This window comes from Anolis carolinensis, chromosome 2, assembly GCF_035594765.1.
Source record: "Anolis carolinensis isolate JA03-04 chromosome 2, rAnoCar3.1.pri, whole genome shotgun sequence".
Classification (NCBI taxonomy): domain Eukaryota; kingdom Metazoa; phylum Chordata; class Lepidosauria; order Squamata; family Dactyloidae; genus Anolis; species Anolis carolinensis.
In genome coordinates, this window is record NC_085842.1 from 60,274,332 (window position 1) to 60,293,634 (window position 19,303).

Here is a 19,303-nt window from a genome sequence, read left to right on the forward strand (position 1 = left end):
TGTGAGTAGCCCTTAGCTACAAGTCTGGCTTTGTATCGCTGTATCTGTCCATTTTCATCACGTTTCAGTTTGAAAATCCATTTACAGCCAACTACATTCCTATTTTCTGGTGGTGGTACAAGTGTCCATGTCTTGTTTTTATGTAATGACTCTATTTCATCTGATGCAGCAGTAAGCCATTTTTCTTTTTCATCCTCTGGAAACTTCAGCATCTGATTCCAGGATGATGGTTCCTGTAGTTCAGCTTCATTGGTAAGATAAGCAAATCTCTGGGGAGGGACCCCACGATTTGTCCTTTGAGATCTGCGTGGTAATTGCTCATTTTGTCCATCGGGTGTCTCTGCACTTTCATCTGGTCCTTGAGGGTGCCATTGATGTTCCTCTGCCATGCCACTATGTGGGTCAATCCTTTCATCGGGTCCTTCGACCTCAGATGTCAGGGTCTCTCCACTGGGTGGCGTTGGCTCATTTCTTTGATCAGCCCTTCTGACCAGCGATGGCAGGACTTTTCCAGCAGATGGCGCAATTGGCTCATTTCCACTCTGCAGACCGCATGTTAAGTCATCAGAGTCATTTCTTAACAAAGGCTCATCAACAGGAGGCTGTAAATTTCTTCCAACTCTTTCATCTATGTAAACCGTCTTTCCTACAAAAATTATATTCTTTTCTGGATCATAAAGTCGGTAAGATTTATGTTCATCAGAATAACCAACCAGTAGGCATTCTTTAGAGCTGCAATCAAACTTCCCACTTCGCTTTTCTCTTGGGATGTACACATAGGCTTTGGATCCAAACACACGCAAATGCTTTACACTTGGAGAATGACCAAACCACAATTCATATGGGGTTACATGACTTTTTGCATTGGGCATTCTATTTTGCAAATAACAAGCAGTATTAATGGCCTCAGCCCAGAATTTACGCTGAATTCCTGCATGATAAATCATGGATTTTGCCATTATAATCAAACTTCTATTCTTTCTTTCTGCAATGCCATTCTGATGTGGAAAATAGGGAAGAGAATATTGGCGTCTAATCCCATATTTCCTCAATAGATCATCCACTGCTTTATTGCAAAATTCTCCTCCATTGTCTGTCCTCAGAGTTTCTGGCATCCTTTGAAATTGATTCTCAACCATGGCCAAATATTCCTTTAATTTGTTAAATAATTCATTTTTGTGCTTCATGAAATAGACTTTGGTATATCCAGAAAATGAATCTTTGAAAACCACAAAGTACAAAGACCCCCCCAATGATGTAGACATGGGGCCACATACATCACTGGATATGACCTGCAGAGGGCGTTGCGCTTCAAACTCTTTGTCTTTTGGAACATTTGGAGCACATGCCTTGGCCTTTATACAAGTTTCACATATCTCCTTACAACATGAATTTACTTCCATATCTCTACATACTTCTTTTGCATTCCAGACATATTTCTCATTTGCATGACCAAATCTTTCATGCCATAAACGAGCACAATTTCGTTTCTCACATTCTGGTAAGGCTAATCCTGAAAACTTTGGCTCAAACATAACTTTGAATATCCCATGATATTCCTCAGCCTTTAAAACAAGTTTTCCATCTTTCAGCACTTTACATAGTCCATTCTCAAAAACAATTTTACATCCATGACGCATCAGCTTTGCCACAGAAATCAAATTAGTTCCAATGTCTTTACTGTAGTAAACATTGCTGAGAGTTAGATTGATCCCAGAGTCTGCACATGCAAGATTCACTTTGCCTAGCCCTGTACAATTAACTTTTTGACATCCAATTCCTTTCACAGTAGATTTTTCTTTCTCGATTTCAATAAAATAATCCAAATGACAAAAATAATGGTCCGTCGCTCCAGAATCTAATAAGATATCTTTTTCATTAACAAGCTTATTGGTCACATGTAATGCAAGACTTCCAAAGAAATCATTAATTCCTTCTGACTCAGCTGTGTCACTTGGTAACACCAAATTTGCATGCTTTGCAGAGGTGTGCTGACCTAATCTCTCATTTGCATTTTCACTGGCAAAGGACTGGCTTTGTCTTCTGACCTGGGTATTGAAAACCCTAGGCTTTGATCCTTGACTCCTGCTGTGAGAAGCTGTAGAACTAGTTTGATTGTTTTTAGCAAACCAGCAGTCCCTTTGCAAATGTCCTGCCTTTTGGCAGAGATTACAAATCACTTTATTCTTGAGTTTAAATTTGTGCCCAGCTTTCAGAGCCATGCTTTTTGACTGAGATTCAGATTGCATATTATTTTTGGGATCAGATCCATTTCTTTCGAGATATTCAGATTTCAACTCAGCCGTGATAGATTTAAGAGTAAGCTGTTCACTTTCAAGTCTGTGTGTATTACGTAAAATTGTAATAATACTTTTGTAAGATGGATGGATCCCACATGCAACTAATCCTATGCACATTCTCTCAGTAATTGGTTCTCCGCTAGATCTCAATTGATCAACTAGAGATCTTATCTGTTGCAGGTAATCATTCAAATCATCTTCTGAATGCATTTTTGAATTAAAGAGTCTTTTATATGCAAATATAATATCTGCCTCCGACCCTTTACTGTAATTAGTCTGCAAATAGTCCATCATCTCTTTTGCATTAGAAGCATCTCTTACAAATTGAAAAACTCTCTCTGATAGGGAATTTATTATTATGCATCTCACCAAACGATCATCTTCCCGCCACGTCTGGATAGCCTCCTCCCCGGCTCCTTCTGGTGGCCCGCCTTCTTGCAGCACTTTTAGTTGTGCTGGTTTGAGCATGGTTTCCAGTCTTCTTTTCCAGTTCAGGTAGTTCTCTCCATTATCCTGCAGCTTGGGTAGGCTCCAAGAGGTTTCTTTGTTTTGCTCCATCCTTTCAATTTCCAAAAAGATTAAAAATCTCCAAAAATCAAAATATTTGGAATAATCCAGAAAAATAAAAAAAAAATAAAAATCTTGAAATTAAGTCTCAAATCTTTTGAGAACTTTCCTCTGCTCCTTATTTCAATTCAATCCTTTTAAAACACAGGCTATTTCCCTTTTGCTCAGCTCGCAGTGTCTGGGCCCGTAACCCTTTGTTGTGGTAATCTCTGAGCGGTTAGACTCAATTTAACCCTCTCTGGGGGAGATTCCACCAAAATCAGCAGAGTAGCAAAAGCAAAGCTTTCAAATGCAACAGTTACTTACACTGGCGAGCAAGAGAAGCCTTTTTAGGATTGCAATGGACTGCAGAGTCTCAATAAAAGTTCAAAAAGTATTTATTCAGGTAAAAGGAACTCCATTGTAGATAGAAAGCCTTGGGAGCTGTCTAGATTACTATAGACTGGATTCTAAGGAAAAATAAGTAAGGAAAAGTAACAAACATCTACATAGTTACATCTTGCCAGGAGAGATGGCAGGATGCTGCTTGTTAGTTTGAAGAACAAAGGGAGAAGAGAGAGAACCAAAATGGTTCCAACCTCATGGTCCAGTTTATTGGGGCCATAAAAGACACTCTGACCAATTGGAAGTTAGTGTCCCTAAAGATTCACATTTCTACCAACTTCAAAGTAAGGGATGTGACGTAAACAGGATAGGGTGAGACACAGTAAAGCCTGTCTAGGCATGCTTTGGAAACAGGGAAAGGATTCCCTCAATCTAACTCTATCATCTATCTAACTACATTTGGACTTGAGTAGTCCAGGATGATTTCCCAACATTTTTCACTCCTGATCCTGCCTTGTGGTTTTCTCATTGGAGCCTTTGTTCTGTTCTGTTTGGCTCATGCAGTTTTCCCAGGGAAATCAGTGTTTGCTTTTGTGCCCTAAGCTTCTGTGTCATGGAAGCTCTCCAGGCTGCTTGTGTGTGATTATTGCTGCTGGCTTATGTGACTGGGTTATTGCCGCTGTATTAGGATGTACACATGATTTTTTTTCTCCAAAAGAGAGAGGTGCAATTGGCTTTTAAAACATGTATCCTGTTGCAACGGTATTAAAATTAAGCCCTGGAAAGAGATGTTTGCATTTGAAGTAGTTCATATATAGCACCTTGGAGAAAAGGTGTCTGATACGCTAGCATAAAAATGAAGTCTTATTAAGCAGAAATGCAGCACTTCTCTTGAATACCCCAGCAATTAAATTTTATCTTGATTTGTATGCAGGTCAGGACAATTTCAAAGGAGAACAGGGAAGCAAAGCATCATGGTATAATACTATGCAAATTAGTGTTAACATGGTGTTTCATTTCTTGTTAATGCATTGTTACACTGTTACTCATTGAAAAGAAACTATGTGACACCTATTAAGAGCGATGACCTACTCACTTAGTTTTCCATTTGGATTGGCCACGTGTTCCTGGAAAGACTGTGGTGCTAGAACAATTCTTGAATTACAGAAAGAAAAGATTATAAGGCTCTTCTTTCCATGAAACCATGTTCAGGTATGGCATCACCAAGGCTATTGTCTTCACATTTCTACTACGTTATCTGCTAACACAAAAAATACCTGTCTCCAATGGACAAAGATTGTTGTGTTAGATTTTTTTAAAAATGTTCTTTCACTATTTCACATTTGACTCTTTAACTTTTTGTAAAATGCTCCAGGGAACCAGTGCTTAGACTGCTGAACTAGGAGCAGTGCTCAAATCCCTATTTAGTTATGGAAGCTCGCTGGATGATTTTGGGCAAGTCACATCTCTCAGCCTAAAATGAAGAGAATAGAAAATCTTTTTCTGGATATTTTTTTTCCAGGGAGATGCTATGATAAGCTTATTTATCAAGTTGGAATTGACTTGAAGGTGCACATAAAAACAAGAAAGGTGCTCAGATAAGCATTTATATGAGCTTCCATTTCATCTTTGCATTTACCATGAGGGGTCAATCAGATAGAGAGAGAAGTTGGGAGCACTCATAGGGAAGCTATGTCCTCGCATGCTTTGTGCCAGCCCCACATCTTTCCCAGCTAAGAATATTGTCTCTTCCACCAGTCAGATATGTATTTGCTGCTGCTCAATCACACAGTCATTTCCGACTCTTCGTGACCTCATGGACCAGTCCACGCCAGAGCTCCCTGTCGGCCGTCGCCGCCCCCAGTTCCTTCAAGTTCATGCCAGTCAATTCAAGGGTACTGTCCATCCATCTTGCTCTTGGTCGGTCTCTCTTCCTTTTTAACAAATGTGAAAAAGATCCCTTTACTTAAATCCATCCACATGAAAGAGCTCTGCACGTTTACATTAGCCTATATGAAGGGTCTTATCTTTCACAGCTTGAGTATATAGCCCATGTAGAGGGATAGCCCCAGTTCTGCCACTCATCTCATAGTTAATAATTTGGAATACCTTTGAAATGACTGGCTCATTTATAGTCACTCAGTGGATGAATGGGAAGGAAACCCAGGTCTCAGACAAGTCCAACACTATCCTCTCCATAGCTCATATGTTTCTGAGATGGAGGATTACATTACGTTCACAGAACTTAGTTGATATCTTCCAAATCTAGGTCAAATACAAATGTGCAGCTTTAAGGAAGCATGCCCTAAACATACTCTACCAGCTTCATTGAAAAATATTGATTTGTTTGTCATTTAATCCTGGATCCTCCTCAAATGCTGAGCAGGTTTTGTTGAGTGGTGCTACACTTAAGTAGATTTTTCGAGAGGTGAATGACACAAGATAAGTGTAGTCAATGTGTTGCATTTTTACTCATTACTTCTGATTTATTTGTACAGTACAGTTGGTCTACTGGTGGCGCAGCAGGTTAAACCACTGCATTGCTGAACTTCCTGACTGAAAAGTTAATGGTTTGAATTCAGGGAGCGGGATGAGCTCTCGTTTTAGGGCCAGCTTCTGCCAACCTAGCAGTTTGAAAACATGCAAATGTAAGTAGATCAATAGGTACCGCTCCAGCGGGAAGGTAATGGCATTCCATGCAGTCATGCCGGCCATATGACCTTGGAGGTATCTTTGGACAACGCCAGCTCTTTGGCTTAGAAATGGAGTTGAGCACCAACCCGCAGAGTCGGACACGGCTAGACTTAATGTCAGGGGAAACCTTTACCTGTACCTTGGTCTACATAGAATTGAATATGGTGCCATAAGAAAAAAAGGGGGGCATCTTCTTAAGGAGATGACTAGTGGGGTAATGGTGGTTTGTAGGAATTGTATATATTAATTCCAGTTACACACATTTCACCAGTGACACATACTGGTTGTTGTTGTGTGTTTTCAAGTCATTTTTGACTGGTGGTGACCTTATTATGGGGATTTCTTGTCAATATTTGTTGGAAGGGCAATTAATTGCCTTTGTCTCCTTTTGAGGATGAGATAGTGTGACCTGACTAAGGTCACCCAGTGGGTTTCTAAGGCCAAGTGATGATTCAAATCCTGATCTCCAGAATAATACTCCAGTACTTAAACAACTATACTGTACTGGGTCTCCAGACTATGATTCCCCAAATCTTTATGACCATGCTAGTTGTGGGATTCTGGGAGATGGATGTCACTTTTCCAAGGAGAGAAGAGTTAAAAAAGAAAATAGAATTGGGGTGGGTGTGGGGTTAGCCTAAATGAATTGCTTTCCATAGCCTTTTTTCTTGAAGTTAGTGATGTGTTCCACACAATGGGATCTGTATTATCTTCTTGGGGCTATCTTCTGTATTATAATCTTAGGGTTGTGGTGGGATGCAGCTGTGAGTTTCTTAAAAGTTACCCTCCTCTCTGCTCACCTCTTTTGTTTCGCAAGGCAGTTTAGCAAAGTTCTCTGTTGGTAGTTTCTCTTATGTCCTTGGTGAAGATTCCTGTCTTTTCATTCTATCAGGCCCTGTGACACAAAAAAATTAATTAATCTTCCACTTGCTCTACTGTACTTCTTGGTAATGAATATCAGCCTGTTATCTTGGCATGCATTCCAGTCTGATTAGGAATGGCTGCTGTGCATGTGAAATGCATAATCCTGGAGCTTCAAAGAAGTGGGTGTCAGACAGGGGGTCACTTTGCCACCCTCCACTCCCATTAATCACACCACTATCCTATTGCATCTGGTTGTTGATGGTTTTTGAAGGTTTCTAGCTGCAGACATTTGCTGTTACTTTAGGCCAAAGATGAATGTGGCTGTTTGTTGAAATATTGTGTAGCCCAATCTGCATGGTAATTCCCATTAGATTCAAATTCTGAGAAAGAGAATGTTAATGAGGAAAGCCCTGGTGGAAGAAAAAGAAACCTCCACAAGAATATTCTTCCCTCTTTTTGTGCCTTAGCAGCCTCTATCTCTGAAGTAAGGGCTATAATTGCTTGTTGGAAAGGTCCATTTATCTTGCGGTGCCAATTATTGATGATGAATTAGCTTTTAAGGATGCCTAGAGGAATCCCATCTTTATGGAACGATACCTAGAGAAGCCCTATACCTCTCTTTATTGAGTGCTTGATCAGAAGGAGGGATTTCTTCTGAAGGTGTACATTTTTTTGCATACTCATAGATTTGAACACAATGTGTTATTTCCTTTTTTATGTTCTCGGTTTTTAATCTTGGTTTTTTAATCTCTTTTTAATCGCTATTACCATATGTGTTTTATTTGTTGGTTTTTATGTTTAGCTAAGATAAATTGTTGTTTTAATTATCTGCATTCAATTTATTATGTATTTGTATTTTCATTATGTATTGTATGGCATCAAATGGCTTCCCTTTAGTTGTAAGCAACCCGGAGTCCCTGTGGGGAGATGGGACAGGGTATAAATAAAGCTGACTTGACTTGGCTTGACTCAGAGGTGACACCTGAAAGCTCCCTCTTACCTGTTTATGATGTGACCTTTGGTTGAAAGAAATGTCTGTACACTGAATATGATGTTTAGACTCCATTGTGTAGCCTTCCAAATTGCTTGTGACAGGGAATAGATGAAAGTGCGCTTTACATGTGTAAATAGGGCTCTTTATGTGTAGGTCTATGAAGCCACTTTAATTGTTAATTGGTAACATCCTATGGAGTCCTGGGATTTGGAGATGAGGGAACAGCATTCTCAGTGGAAGAACTCCTCTAGTGCCTCAGTAAATCACAAATCCCAAGATACCATAGGATACAGCCATGGCAGTTAAAGTGGAATCATTGCACTATAATTGTAGTGCAAAGGGGTCACTAGCTTAATTTCACTGTCAAATCAATCCTAATATAAATGTTGCTATTTCCAGTAGTCACATTGTCCGAATCGATTACATCTAAATATACTCACATGATAATACTTCTGCTAGTTCTGAATGCAGATTTCAGATTGCACCTTTCCAATGTAGTGTAGCTATGACCTCTGGATGCTGTTGTTTGCCAGGGAAATTAGTTGGTTTAGTATATTTTCGTCACACCTTTCATCCACCATGGCAACACTAGGCAGCATACATGAACATATGACTATCAGGGGATTTCTTGACCATAGTTGAACCAGGTTAGCTTCAGTAATTTGTTTATATCATGTTTGCTAGTATACCATGTACTGAAATTGGTGTAGAAGTATATCTCAGTTCACAAAATGTATGTGTTCCTAAGCATTACTTCTTCAACAGAATATTTGGTGCCAGAGACAGAAATAACGTGGAAAGATACACCACAAAAAAGAAGAGCAGTTTAACATGTTTCAGTATTTTTTATTTTTATGATCCATAATAAAATGGCAAGATGTTCACACATGCTGTAATGTGTTCTGGGATTATTATGGATAACTGGAGAAAAAAAGATGTTTACCTCTGTTTCAATGTTGCTGTAAGTGCATGAGTGGAATTAGAGCAGAAACGTATTGTCATGTACAATTGCAGAATATAAATCAACCACAAGCCCCCTTCCCTAATTTTGTATGATTCTGTTCTGGAACGTTGGCATGTTTCTGATGATAGTAGCCTTAGTTCACAAGGGAAAACCAGAAATTGTGTACCCTGGTTTTTCAGAAACAATAAAGATAAAATAGTTGAATCAAGATTCATTTAAATGTTATATTACTACAGCCCAAATTTATGGTATGGACCAGTTAATTTGGCTTTGTTTAAAACCTATGCCTTCATTCTGTTTGGTTTTCTTTTAGAATTCGTGATGCACTGAGATGCTTTCATGCATATATGAGGTTGGCAAAGAGTTGGATTGAAAAGGAAGCCACTATTTTGTAATCAGTTTCATTGTCATTAGTAGAGTTTACCAATGTGAAATTAGCACTTTTCAAATCTATTCATTTTCTGACAAACCTCCAAAGCTCACATAGAATTCTTTCTAGGATAATATTGTGTAGCATGAAGAGATACTAATGGCAAACTCAACTCTCTTAATTATGCCAGTTTTAAAAAAAAAACTTGTGGTTTCCCCGCTTTCACGAATAACAAATTACAGAATAGCCTTACAGTGTGTTTCCCTTTTGTTTTGTGCTAATTTTAGCTTTCTAAAATGCTCAGGGCATTGGAACCCAAAGTGAGTGACTTTGTCCCAAGGTGGAACTGTTATTGTACAAAATTTACAGTATGGTGCATAACTTTCAGCATCTGTCTAATGATCAAATCTCTCACCTTGCTTCTTTCTTTTTTCTGTTTTCTTTTAAATCTTTCTTTATGCATACAGCTGGGAATTAGTTTGTGCTCCTCACTTGCAAGTCTCTTCAAACATAAGGCAAATGTTGCAAATGGGTATTGACCCATTTATGCCCAATGCTTCATCAATCATTGAGATAAGATGCTCACCTCAAAGTACACACATAAACCATGCATACACGGCCACAAATGGCCAAAAAGGTCTCTAGTGACATAGGCTGAATTATGTGGTGAGCCTTAGTGTGTAAACAGCGTACCATATTGTGAAATAATTTAAAGTAGTCTGCATATGATGGTTACAATGTGCCACACACTGTCTATTAGGATGCATTATTGCAGGCAGACAAGACTGGTTTTCTACACAAATATTGAATAGGAAAGTGATGGGTAGACTGCTTTATCTTTTAGCCAATTTCCTGGCCGACATGCCACCTGTGTTGTTTTTCTTATTCCAAAAGCAATTAAAATGTGCTCTATAAACACTGGGGAGGGGATTCTTCTGGTGCCCTATTTATGGCCATGAACCTACTCATTTATGAAAGCCAGGAGGGAGGGGGCTGACCTGACATCATTTGGGAGGGAGTTGCACAACTGAGGGGTCACCACTGAGAAGACTCTATCTCTTGTCCCCACCAACTGCGCTTGTGAAGGAGGTGGGGCTGAGAGCAGGGCCTCCCTAGACGATCTCAGATTCCAAGGTGGTTCATAGGGGGAGATACATTCGGACAGGTAGACTGGGCCAGAACCGTTTAGGTTTGAAATCTGGTTAGTCACAAGAGGTTCTGGCTGAGAAATTGTAAATACATCTCCCTAAAACTGCCAATCCCAGGATTCCATAGAACAGAGGCATGGCAATTGCAGTGAAATCAGAGTGATATAATTCTTTAGTTTGAGTAGACACTGGTTCAACACACATGCAACTGCAACACACTGACTCCCTGCCACTATTACCTGTGATGCAGAATGTTGGCAGTTATAGTTCAGCTCATCTGTAGGATTAAATGATTCCCACCCTTCCTTTTAATAATGTAGAGTCTATGCTATTAGATTTTTGCAACTGATCAGCATAGGATTTTTAATGTCTTCTAAAATGAAGTTTAAACCCAGTTAATTACCATTCATGTAACACAGTGATCCCTTTTCAAGGTTTCTTCCCAATTTTATTTTTATTTCACTATGTCTAATCCATTAGTATGCATTTGGATACATTGATCAGGAAAGTTTTGTGTTATTAAAATGTCAGGCTTCCAATTTCAGAGGAGGAAACAATTTTTGAAATAAGCCCCAGAATAGATAATGAAGAGTGAATGCTTACATCAAATCCAATACAAAAAATAAATGCTATCTTTGTGGTCTCCTTTAGCATTGTTGACTGTCTTTCTTGTGTGTCACACTACAATTCCAGTGTGGTTGATGTGCATTTACACATTTCAACATTTCCTCCTTTACATCCAATAATGTGACAATAAATATTTAAGCTACAGCGATTATGTGAAGCATTCCTGTCACTGGCATTATTGGTGTCTCATATGTCAGCCATAAAGGAGCCAGGCAGCAGCCAATGCTGCAGTTTTCTTTGGCAAACAGCTCATCTTTCCAGTGGATAGATAATGAGCTCTTTTAAAGGATGAGAAGAAACTGTTAAAGCTTGCCTGCCTGCCTGCCTTCCTTCCTTCCTTCCTTCCTTCCTTCCTTCCTTCCTTCCTTCCTTCCTCCCTCCCTCCCTCCCTCCCTCCCTCCCTCCGAGCAAGGACTCAGCAATGAAATGCAGTGAAATATTTTATGGAAAATACTACCTGTTTATATCACCTTAGACTGATGACACTTTGGTGTAAAAGTTTGCCATGGTCACGTTAGTTCAGACTGACCAACAGCCTCATATTAAGGACCTCATCATTGTGGTGAATTCATGGGCTCCTGGCAGGGGATATGGCAGATGCAACCATAGGCAAAAGTTGAAATGGGCACTAAGAGTCATGTGCCTTCTAGATATTGTTGGACATCAGGTCCAAGGAGCAGTCAGCATTAACAGGTAAGTAATGTTGAGAGTTGTAGTCCAACAGAACTGATGAGACTGCACCATTTCCACCACTCTTTCTAGAGAGAGGTATTTCTTCTTCCACTCAGAGTTGACAGATTGAAGATTGTAGAGGGCTCCTTCCCTTTAATTTAATAGTTACGTAGAAGGAACAATTTGAGCAAATGTGGCTTGTTGTCATTCAACCAGATGCTAATATTCTCTCTTTTACACAACTATCAAAGGGATAGGAGTCATCTCCCACTTTCACTCTGGTAACCTTACTTTCAGTCCAGGGATGTAGCTTTTCCTTGGGTTGTATGAAGCCTCTAAACAATGAACATTTCAAATACAATGATAAAAGTCTTAAAAATTTGCAGGTTTGCATTACCCTTTTCTAAGACCATAAAATCAGCATTGATACTGCGGATTTTATACTGAATCCGGCACATATCCAGTTTCCCATAATTTCAAGCACCCCACAAAGCAAGACTTGCAGAATTCTTGCTGGTCAGCAGTTATTGTAAACAACTTCAAAGCCCTAAATAAAAATAGAAAATAGATACAGATAATGCAGTATTCAATACAGGGAGTTTATCCTTCCATTTCCTCTAAATCCATACCTTTTTTAACCTTGTTCAAAGAGAAAAGAACCTATTTTCTTATTCCAGGCAAACAAAGCTCCTCTCCCCTCTAGCCCACCCTATGTCTCTTTACCAATCTTTTTTTCTGGAAGAACTGGTATCTCCTCCCCCCTCCCCTTTTCAGGGTTTCCCTATCCACTGTGCCAAGCGAATAGGGGTTACTTATTCACACCATCCACTTAAAGCACTTTGATGCCATTTAAGCTGTACAGCTTCAGCCTTTGCAGACCTGGGCTTTACAATTTTGTGAGGGATTTAGACTTCCAGAGAGGTCTAGCACTACAGTTCAGGGGAATGCACTAAAAAAATTCTAAGTTCCTTCAGCAAACTACTGGACCATGGCATTTAAAGTAATAGCCAACTGCTGTAATGCTGCAGTACAGATACACCCCAAGTTCAACATTGCAGTCTTTGAAGACAGCAATTGTTCCGGTGTTCTGCCCTTTTTATTGTTTGTATTTAGTGTTCATGCTCAGCATTTTGATGCTTTGGTGAGAAAAGTGCCAAGAAAGAAAAACTCTCAGACCTGGTGGGTCATAAGCTAGGCAGTGTAAATACTATATGTGTAAGACAGTTTAGTTTGCTTTCTAGAGATGAATCAAAATCCTTTTTCAACAAAGGCTGTCTGGAGGCTGTTGTTTGATGCTCCCATGCCCTGGCAGTGTTTAGTTAAAGAATGGAGCATAACACTTCAGCAGCAGCTTGACATTGCCTTGAGAGGTGCTGGAGCCTGTATAGTCATTTGACAAAAGGGTGTGTGTTTAGAGAGGTAGTGGTGGCAGCAAGAAGCTGAACAGTATTGAGCAGTACTGCAGCACTTGCCTTCTTTTCTCACATGGAAGTCTTGCTGCCTGTGAATTCTGCCTTTTTAGAGTACTCTCTTTCTTTCTCTGCTGCCTTCCAACTTGTGCCTGCTGGTTGGAGCAAAAGGGGAGGAACCTTTGGCTCAGAGCCAAGAGATTGAAATCCAGCCTCTGGAAGATTGTTCTGGATTTCCCGTGCGAACTGGCAACAAAAGGCTCTGCCTGAAAGATGAGCACGCTGCCACCCATGCGGGCTGATGGCTGCTCTCTCCCAGCGTGGCCGAAGTTAGAATAGAGCTGGCAGTGAAGTGTCCCTTCCACATTTATCAGGCAGGCTGGTGCGCCAGCATGTTGTGTTTGGTTCCGGTGATGCTTTGTCTCCAACATGCTGATCCTTTTTAAATGCCTCTGCTGAGACACTTTGGTCTGCTCTTCTTCCTCTTGGCAAACACTTGATAGATGTCTTGATTTTACTAAAAGATCAGTTCAAGACTTTGTTCTTTATTCATTTCATGTTATTATATTATTTTACTCCTCTTGTTTGCCTTGTTCCTCTGAGCCTTCAGATGCGGACTGGGGGTTGCTTCTTCTTCTTCTTCTTCTTCAAGTATCTTACGGAGGGAGTGACATTTGTTGGGTGTCAATCCAGTGGAGTCAATAGGACTTTGTTCCCTTTAAGTAGAGGAGGCTTGCTGTTTGCGGAGTGTAACCCTGCTCTCTGGTGGGAGACAGCCTGAGAGCAAGGCAGCTGTAATGTGATTCCAGTGCCAGCCAAGGCAAAGAGAGGAGTGCCTCTTGCAATTTAGCTGAATGCTTTGATAGATAATAGCAGGCATGCTTTGTGGGCTGAAGAAGGATTTGCAGTCCGATTTCGGTGAGTAAGACTTGTACCTTTACCTTGCCTTTCTTTGCATTTCATCTGATTCTCTTTCCTTCAAGACCACTCGATTCCTCAAACTTGTTTCTTTTCTCTTTTTTTGCAAACAATGTGTCCATCCTTATTAGATGTCTTTCAGAATTTACTCTATGTTTCTTCCGTAGCTTCTATGCTTTTGTTTTAAGCAGCTGTGTGTCTCTGGGTGTTCTCTTGCATGTAATTAATTTGACTTTGTAACCTTGGAAACCAGGGCTTTTACACCAAGCACCTCTTGAAGGTCTTTTTATTGTTGTAGCTTATATGGTTTGTGAAGGCTTTGTGTGTAGGTCTGGATAATTTGTATTTTCCCTCATACTACAAACATTTTTGTTTCATTGAAAGGACAGGGATGGTGTGTGAGGAGTAAAAGAGCATGCTAAATATAGACAGATTGCTAACTCTCTGTGCAATGGAGGGGGGTAGTGATCTTGTAGTCTAATGTAGGCGAACATATTAATGATTCCAGCACACTTATAAATTGGTATAAAGAGTAAGGGCTGTTTTTGCACACTGCAGATGAAGGGGATAGAAACAGGTAGAACTAATGTGACATTGGATGCATATATCTGTTTCACTGCATGTACATATTAAAGCTGAAATCTGTGAGGTGGCTCCCTTAAACTCTGAGAGTTTACTTTCAGATATTAGACATTTATCTCCTTTTCTCTCTTTTTACACACAGCAAAGGGAGCTAAAGTATGCATTCTTTTGTAGTTTTGCAGGATGAAAAGATTTCACAGGAACCTGATGATGAGATAGTTAGAAGGAACTTATGCTGATAAGGCATAATCGTGTTTAATTCTACCTTTTTAGTGCTTTTGGGTGGAAGCTCTCCTTTCAAATGTCACAGATGGAAATGTTGCTTTCTCTGATTCAGGCACTCCAATTTTAAAAACTTATTCAATTTGAGAAAGTGATTTATCCAAAGGAATACCTTTTAGTGGTGTGCCTTCCAATGGAGTTGATATGATCAGTCATGATGGGAAAGCAAGAAAAAGTTTAATGGCAACTTGAACACCAACAAGGCTACCGAACTAAAAAGCTTTTGTGGAATGGAACCTACTTCATGAGGCCTTCGGAGGTTTGTGCTTTATCTACCCCTTTGTGGATAGCTGTGTCCCCCAGTATATTTGCTTTATTAATCTACCTACTAAGGATAATACTTCATGCATTTGCACTCCACAAAAGCTTATGCCACAATAAGCTGGTATATCTGTAAAATGCAACAAGACTGGTGTAACCTTGGAAATGGTCTTGACCCGCTTGTTTGATGTGATTTGAATAAATGAGGAAATTTTCCTCCTCTCCTCTCATAATCCTATTTCATATGTTTGAAACATGCAGTTTGGTTTTACAAGCCTGGTTTATCTGCCCTTGTGCTATTTCATCTTATCCATGCTTCAGGCTAGCTACTCTGTTGTGTAAGAGAATTCTGTGCCTTTCAAGTTTGGTTCATAAATGGATAAAGAAGGAATGCATGCACTAGGAAGGCTTTTGTGGCAAATATTGATGTCAGTAGACTTGTCAGTGCCACCAAAGATGTTTTTAAAGAAATAACTGATCAGACATAAACATTTGCAAGCTTTATGTTCCACAGATTCCACTTTAGGGAGAAAATATTGGTAAGTTCATTCCAAGCTTTCTCTTGTCAATATTCATTTGTGAATGCTGATAGCCCCAAATGAACATAATGGATATCTTGAAATGCTTAATTTAAGAATTGTGGACTACACTGCAATTATAATTATAAAGTCCCTATATATCTCCTTAGTTCTTGGACATGCCTGATAAGAATGCTAACATTAACTGGGGTTTCCATTCAACATTTTGCTCAGCATTCACTTTGCATCTGTGTTTCAGTAGATTCATAACATGGGATTGTCACTGCTGAAATGATGGCCAGATAATCACTGTAACATAAACATGTCTTTAATGCAAATGGGAACTAGGGTTAATTTTAAAAAACCAAATGTACCCATATTGTGCATTTTTCAGACCAGTGTGACAGCCTGCAATTAAATTCTGCTATTGTCTGCATCCAGCAACCTCCTCCATAACTGCTAAGATTCTTGGTGTTTGAGAATGCTTGCTTGGACTAATACAACTTGACATCCAAAATTTCTGGACCACACAAGGTTAGGGAAGGCAGGATATGGTTTTGAACGTATGATCAGATCACTGCATCACATCAGATGTCTTTAGGAACTCACGGCATTTTTGACAGAATCTCATTTCTAGCAGAAACTGGCCCCAAACACTGACTTAGCTTGCTTCTATTGTTCTTACCCCAAACTCAATTAGCATATGCCTATGGAAGATGGAAGGAGGGGAAAAAGTAATTTTCTCACATATTTCTAAGTGATCTCTAGAGAGCACCAACATTAAGAGATGTTAAGCAGAACTTGTCTAGTTATGGTCAGTACCCAAGTGGGAAATTTTCTAGCTATTTTTTTGGGTTTGTGTGCCACCTTGAGTTTCATGGTGGAAGAAAAGTACTAAACAAAATGTGTTTATTTTATTCATGTATATCTCACCTTTTGCCCAGTAATGAGACCAAGACTATACAATTCAAACAATACAAATCAGAAAAAGTATAAATAATAAGATTTATAAGCCAGTTAAACCATTTATAAGTTAAAAATTAAACATTAAAATATGAAAATGCATTAAAGTTTGTATGCAACCACCACCCTCAAAAAGAGCACTGTACAACATTAAAAGCCCAATCAAAGAGGTTTTGTAAAAGCCAGATAGCACAAAATGTTGTGACCCGAACGTGGAAGGACAGCAAAGACCATCTTGGCCTTTTTACGGGGAGAGAGTTCAAAAGTCTGCCTCTTCACACTAGAGCATGGATCCACTTTAAATCCAGTTTCTGTCTCCTGCAGAATTCTGGGGTTTGTAGTTTGGTGAGGCCCAGGACCTGTCTGGCTCAGCTGTTTAAAGCCTCCTTCCTAAAGTGGATTTAAGTGGATCCAAGCTCTAGGGTGATGACCCACCAAGAAGGCTCTCTCCTTTTTTCCATCAAAGAAGGTAGTAGGACAGAAAGAAGAACCTTGACAGGTGATCTGAAAGATTTAATGGGCTCGTAAAACATATTTGATTTTTCAAATAACTTGGATCCAAGCTGTATAGGGCTTTATAGGTTGAAACTAGCAACTTGAATTATATCCAAAAACAAACTGGCAGTCAGTGAAGCTATTGAAACAATAGAGGTGTATGCTTTTTGGGCCAGCTAAAGTTTCTAAGCACTTTTCAAAGACAGTACCACATAGAGATATTGAAATAATTCAAACAGTATGTAGCCAAGGCATGTACCCATCATGGTCAAATCTGACCTCTCCAGAAACAGGTGTAGTTGGTGCACTTACTAACTGTGTAAAAGCATTTGTGGTTGCTCTTGGTCACGGCTGGGCTGAATTCCTATTCCCAGCTCTATCGTTTGGATGATCAAGAGCACTTACCTTAACTGGATAAAGCTTCAATTTGGTTGCCTTCACCCAGTCCATTACAGCTGCTAGTTTAGCACAGAAATGGTTTCCTTGGAGTTATGAGAAAAGGTAATAGTGATTCCTGACCTCAAAGCTCCAGTTTGTGTGTGTGTCAGGAGTGACTTGAGAAACTGCAAGTCGCTTCTGATGCAAGAGAATTGTCAGTCTGCAAGGACATTGCCCAGGGGATGCCCAGATGTTTGATGTATTTACTGTCCTTATGGGAGGCTTCTCTCATATCCCCACATAGGGAGCTGAAGCTGACAGAGAGAGCTCACTCACTCTCCCCAGATTCGAACCGCCGACCTGTAGGTCAGCAGTCCTGCCGACACAAGGGTTTAACCCATTGCACCACTGGGGGCTCATCTCCCAGCAGTTTCATGTAAATATAAATTAGCACAGGGGATAAGATTGAAACCTAAGAGACTTAGGGGAATTCCCCAGCATCACCCTCTAAAATGCTGCAAGTCACTTCTTATGTCTTTAAATACATTATAACTGTACCCCAACTTGTTTCTGACATGATAAATAAATAAATACCCACTAAAATCACCTCTCAGGTAGAATGGAACCACTAAAGAAGCCCCATTCCAGAAAGGAAACTCAGAAGCATACCATGCCTAATGGCAGTGAAAGCCACTGGGAGGTCCAGCAGAAATAACAGAGACATACATACACACATACACACACACACGCACATGCACACACACACACACACTCCAGTTCCCTGCTTAGGCCATCCATCAATAGCCAGATTTGAAACCAGACTGAAATTAATCTAGATCACACTTGTCAAATACAAGGGCCACAGACCAAATCTGACACTCCAACATCCTTTGTATGTGGCCCACAGTGCTTTCAATTCTAGAGCAACATAGTTGCATTTATTCAGTCTCACAATTAGACAACCTTGAAGGCAACCATAAGGCTGAGGTGGCCCTTGGTGAAAATGAGTTTGATACCCTGATCTAGATAACCTGCCTCATCCAGGAACCCTGGAGTTGAAAAGCTGCCATATGTTCTAGTTCCTTGCATATAAATGGAAGGTTTGAGACTGGCCTGTAGTTACTGAGTATAGTAGGATCCAATGAATGTTTCATCAGAAAATATCTTACCAGAGCCTCCTTCAGGCATGTTGGGACCCTGTCTTTATGCAAAACGGCATTAATCACTTCCTTTACTCAGCCAGACCTGTTCCAGCCTGTTTGAAAAGCCAGAAAGGGTCTCTCTCTAGTACACATGTGATGGCTCCCACCTCTCCAAGGATCCTGTCCAGGCTGTGAAATTGAAAAGCAGCAATTAATGCTAGACATGCAGAAGCCTAGGCTGCTCCACCAGAATTGTATCAACTCTGGTGCTGAAGTCAGAGCAAATCCAAGTGTTTTGATGTGCGAAATGGTGGGCAATTTTTGCACCAGGCTGTTGAAAAATATGTATGAGGTAGTACCATTTTTAAAAACCTCACTTTTGGCTTCCTGTCGATTTCAACCGAAACTTTTATTTTGAGAATCTCAGCTGTAAAATGAGGTTATTATTACAGAGCTCCTCAAATGTAAACATGCTGCTTCTCCTCCTGACATTAAAGGTTTCCTGACATTAAGTCTAGTCGTATCCGACTCTGCGGGTTGGTGCTAATCTCCATTTCTAAGCCGAAGAGCTGGTGTTGTCCATAGATGTTTCCAAGGTCATGTGCCTGGCATGATGGAGTGGTTACCTTCCCGCAGATGCAGTACCTATTTAACTACTCACATTTTCTTGTTTTTGAACTGCTACATTGGCAGAAGCTGGGGCTCATAGTGGGAGCTTACTCCACTTCCCGGATTCAAACCGCCGACCTTTCAGTCAGCAAGTTCAGCAGCTCAGCAGTTTAACCCACTGTGCCACCGGGGACTCTCCCTCATACCAACAACAACAACAAC

The 19,303-nt window shown here is 40.1% G+C and overlaps 1 protein-coding gene across 11 annotated transcripts in view; it reads left to right on the forward strand.

The window, feature by feature from the left end:
* The window catches only part of grip2 (glutamate receptor interacting protein 2), a 555,542-nt gene that overhangs the window by 371,357 nt on the left and 164,882 nt on the right, over window positions 1-19,303 (forward strand). Inside the window, exon 1 of one of the 11 annotated variants that reach the window (XM_062969793.1) lies at window positions 13,118-13,851. The exons of 9 other annotated variants lie outside the window; for them this stretch is intronic. In XM_062969793.1, coding sequence (XP_062825863.1) covers window positions 13,812-13,851 — 40 coding nt within the window. In that variant the 5' untranslated portion in view covers window positions 13,118-13,811. Of the gene's footprint in view, window positions 1-13,117; window positions 13,852-19,303 lie in introns of those variants that run through there. One more of the 11 variants, XM_062969796.1, reaches the window with a different exon arrangement.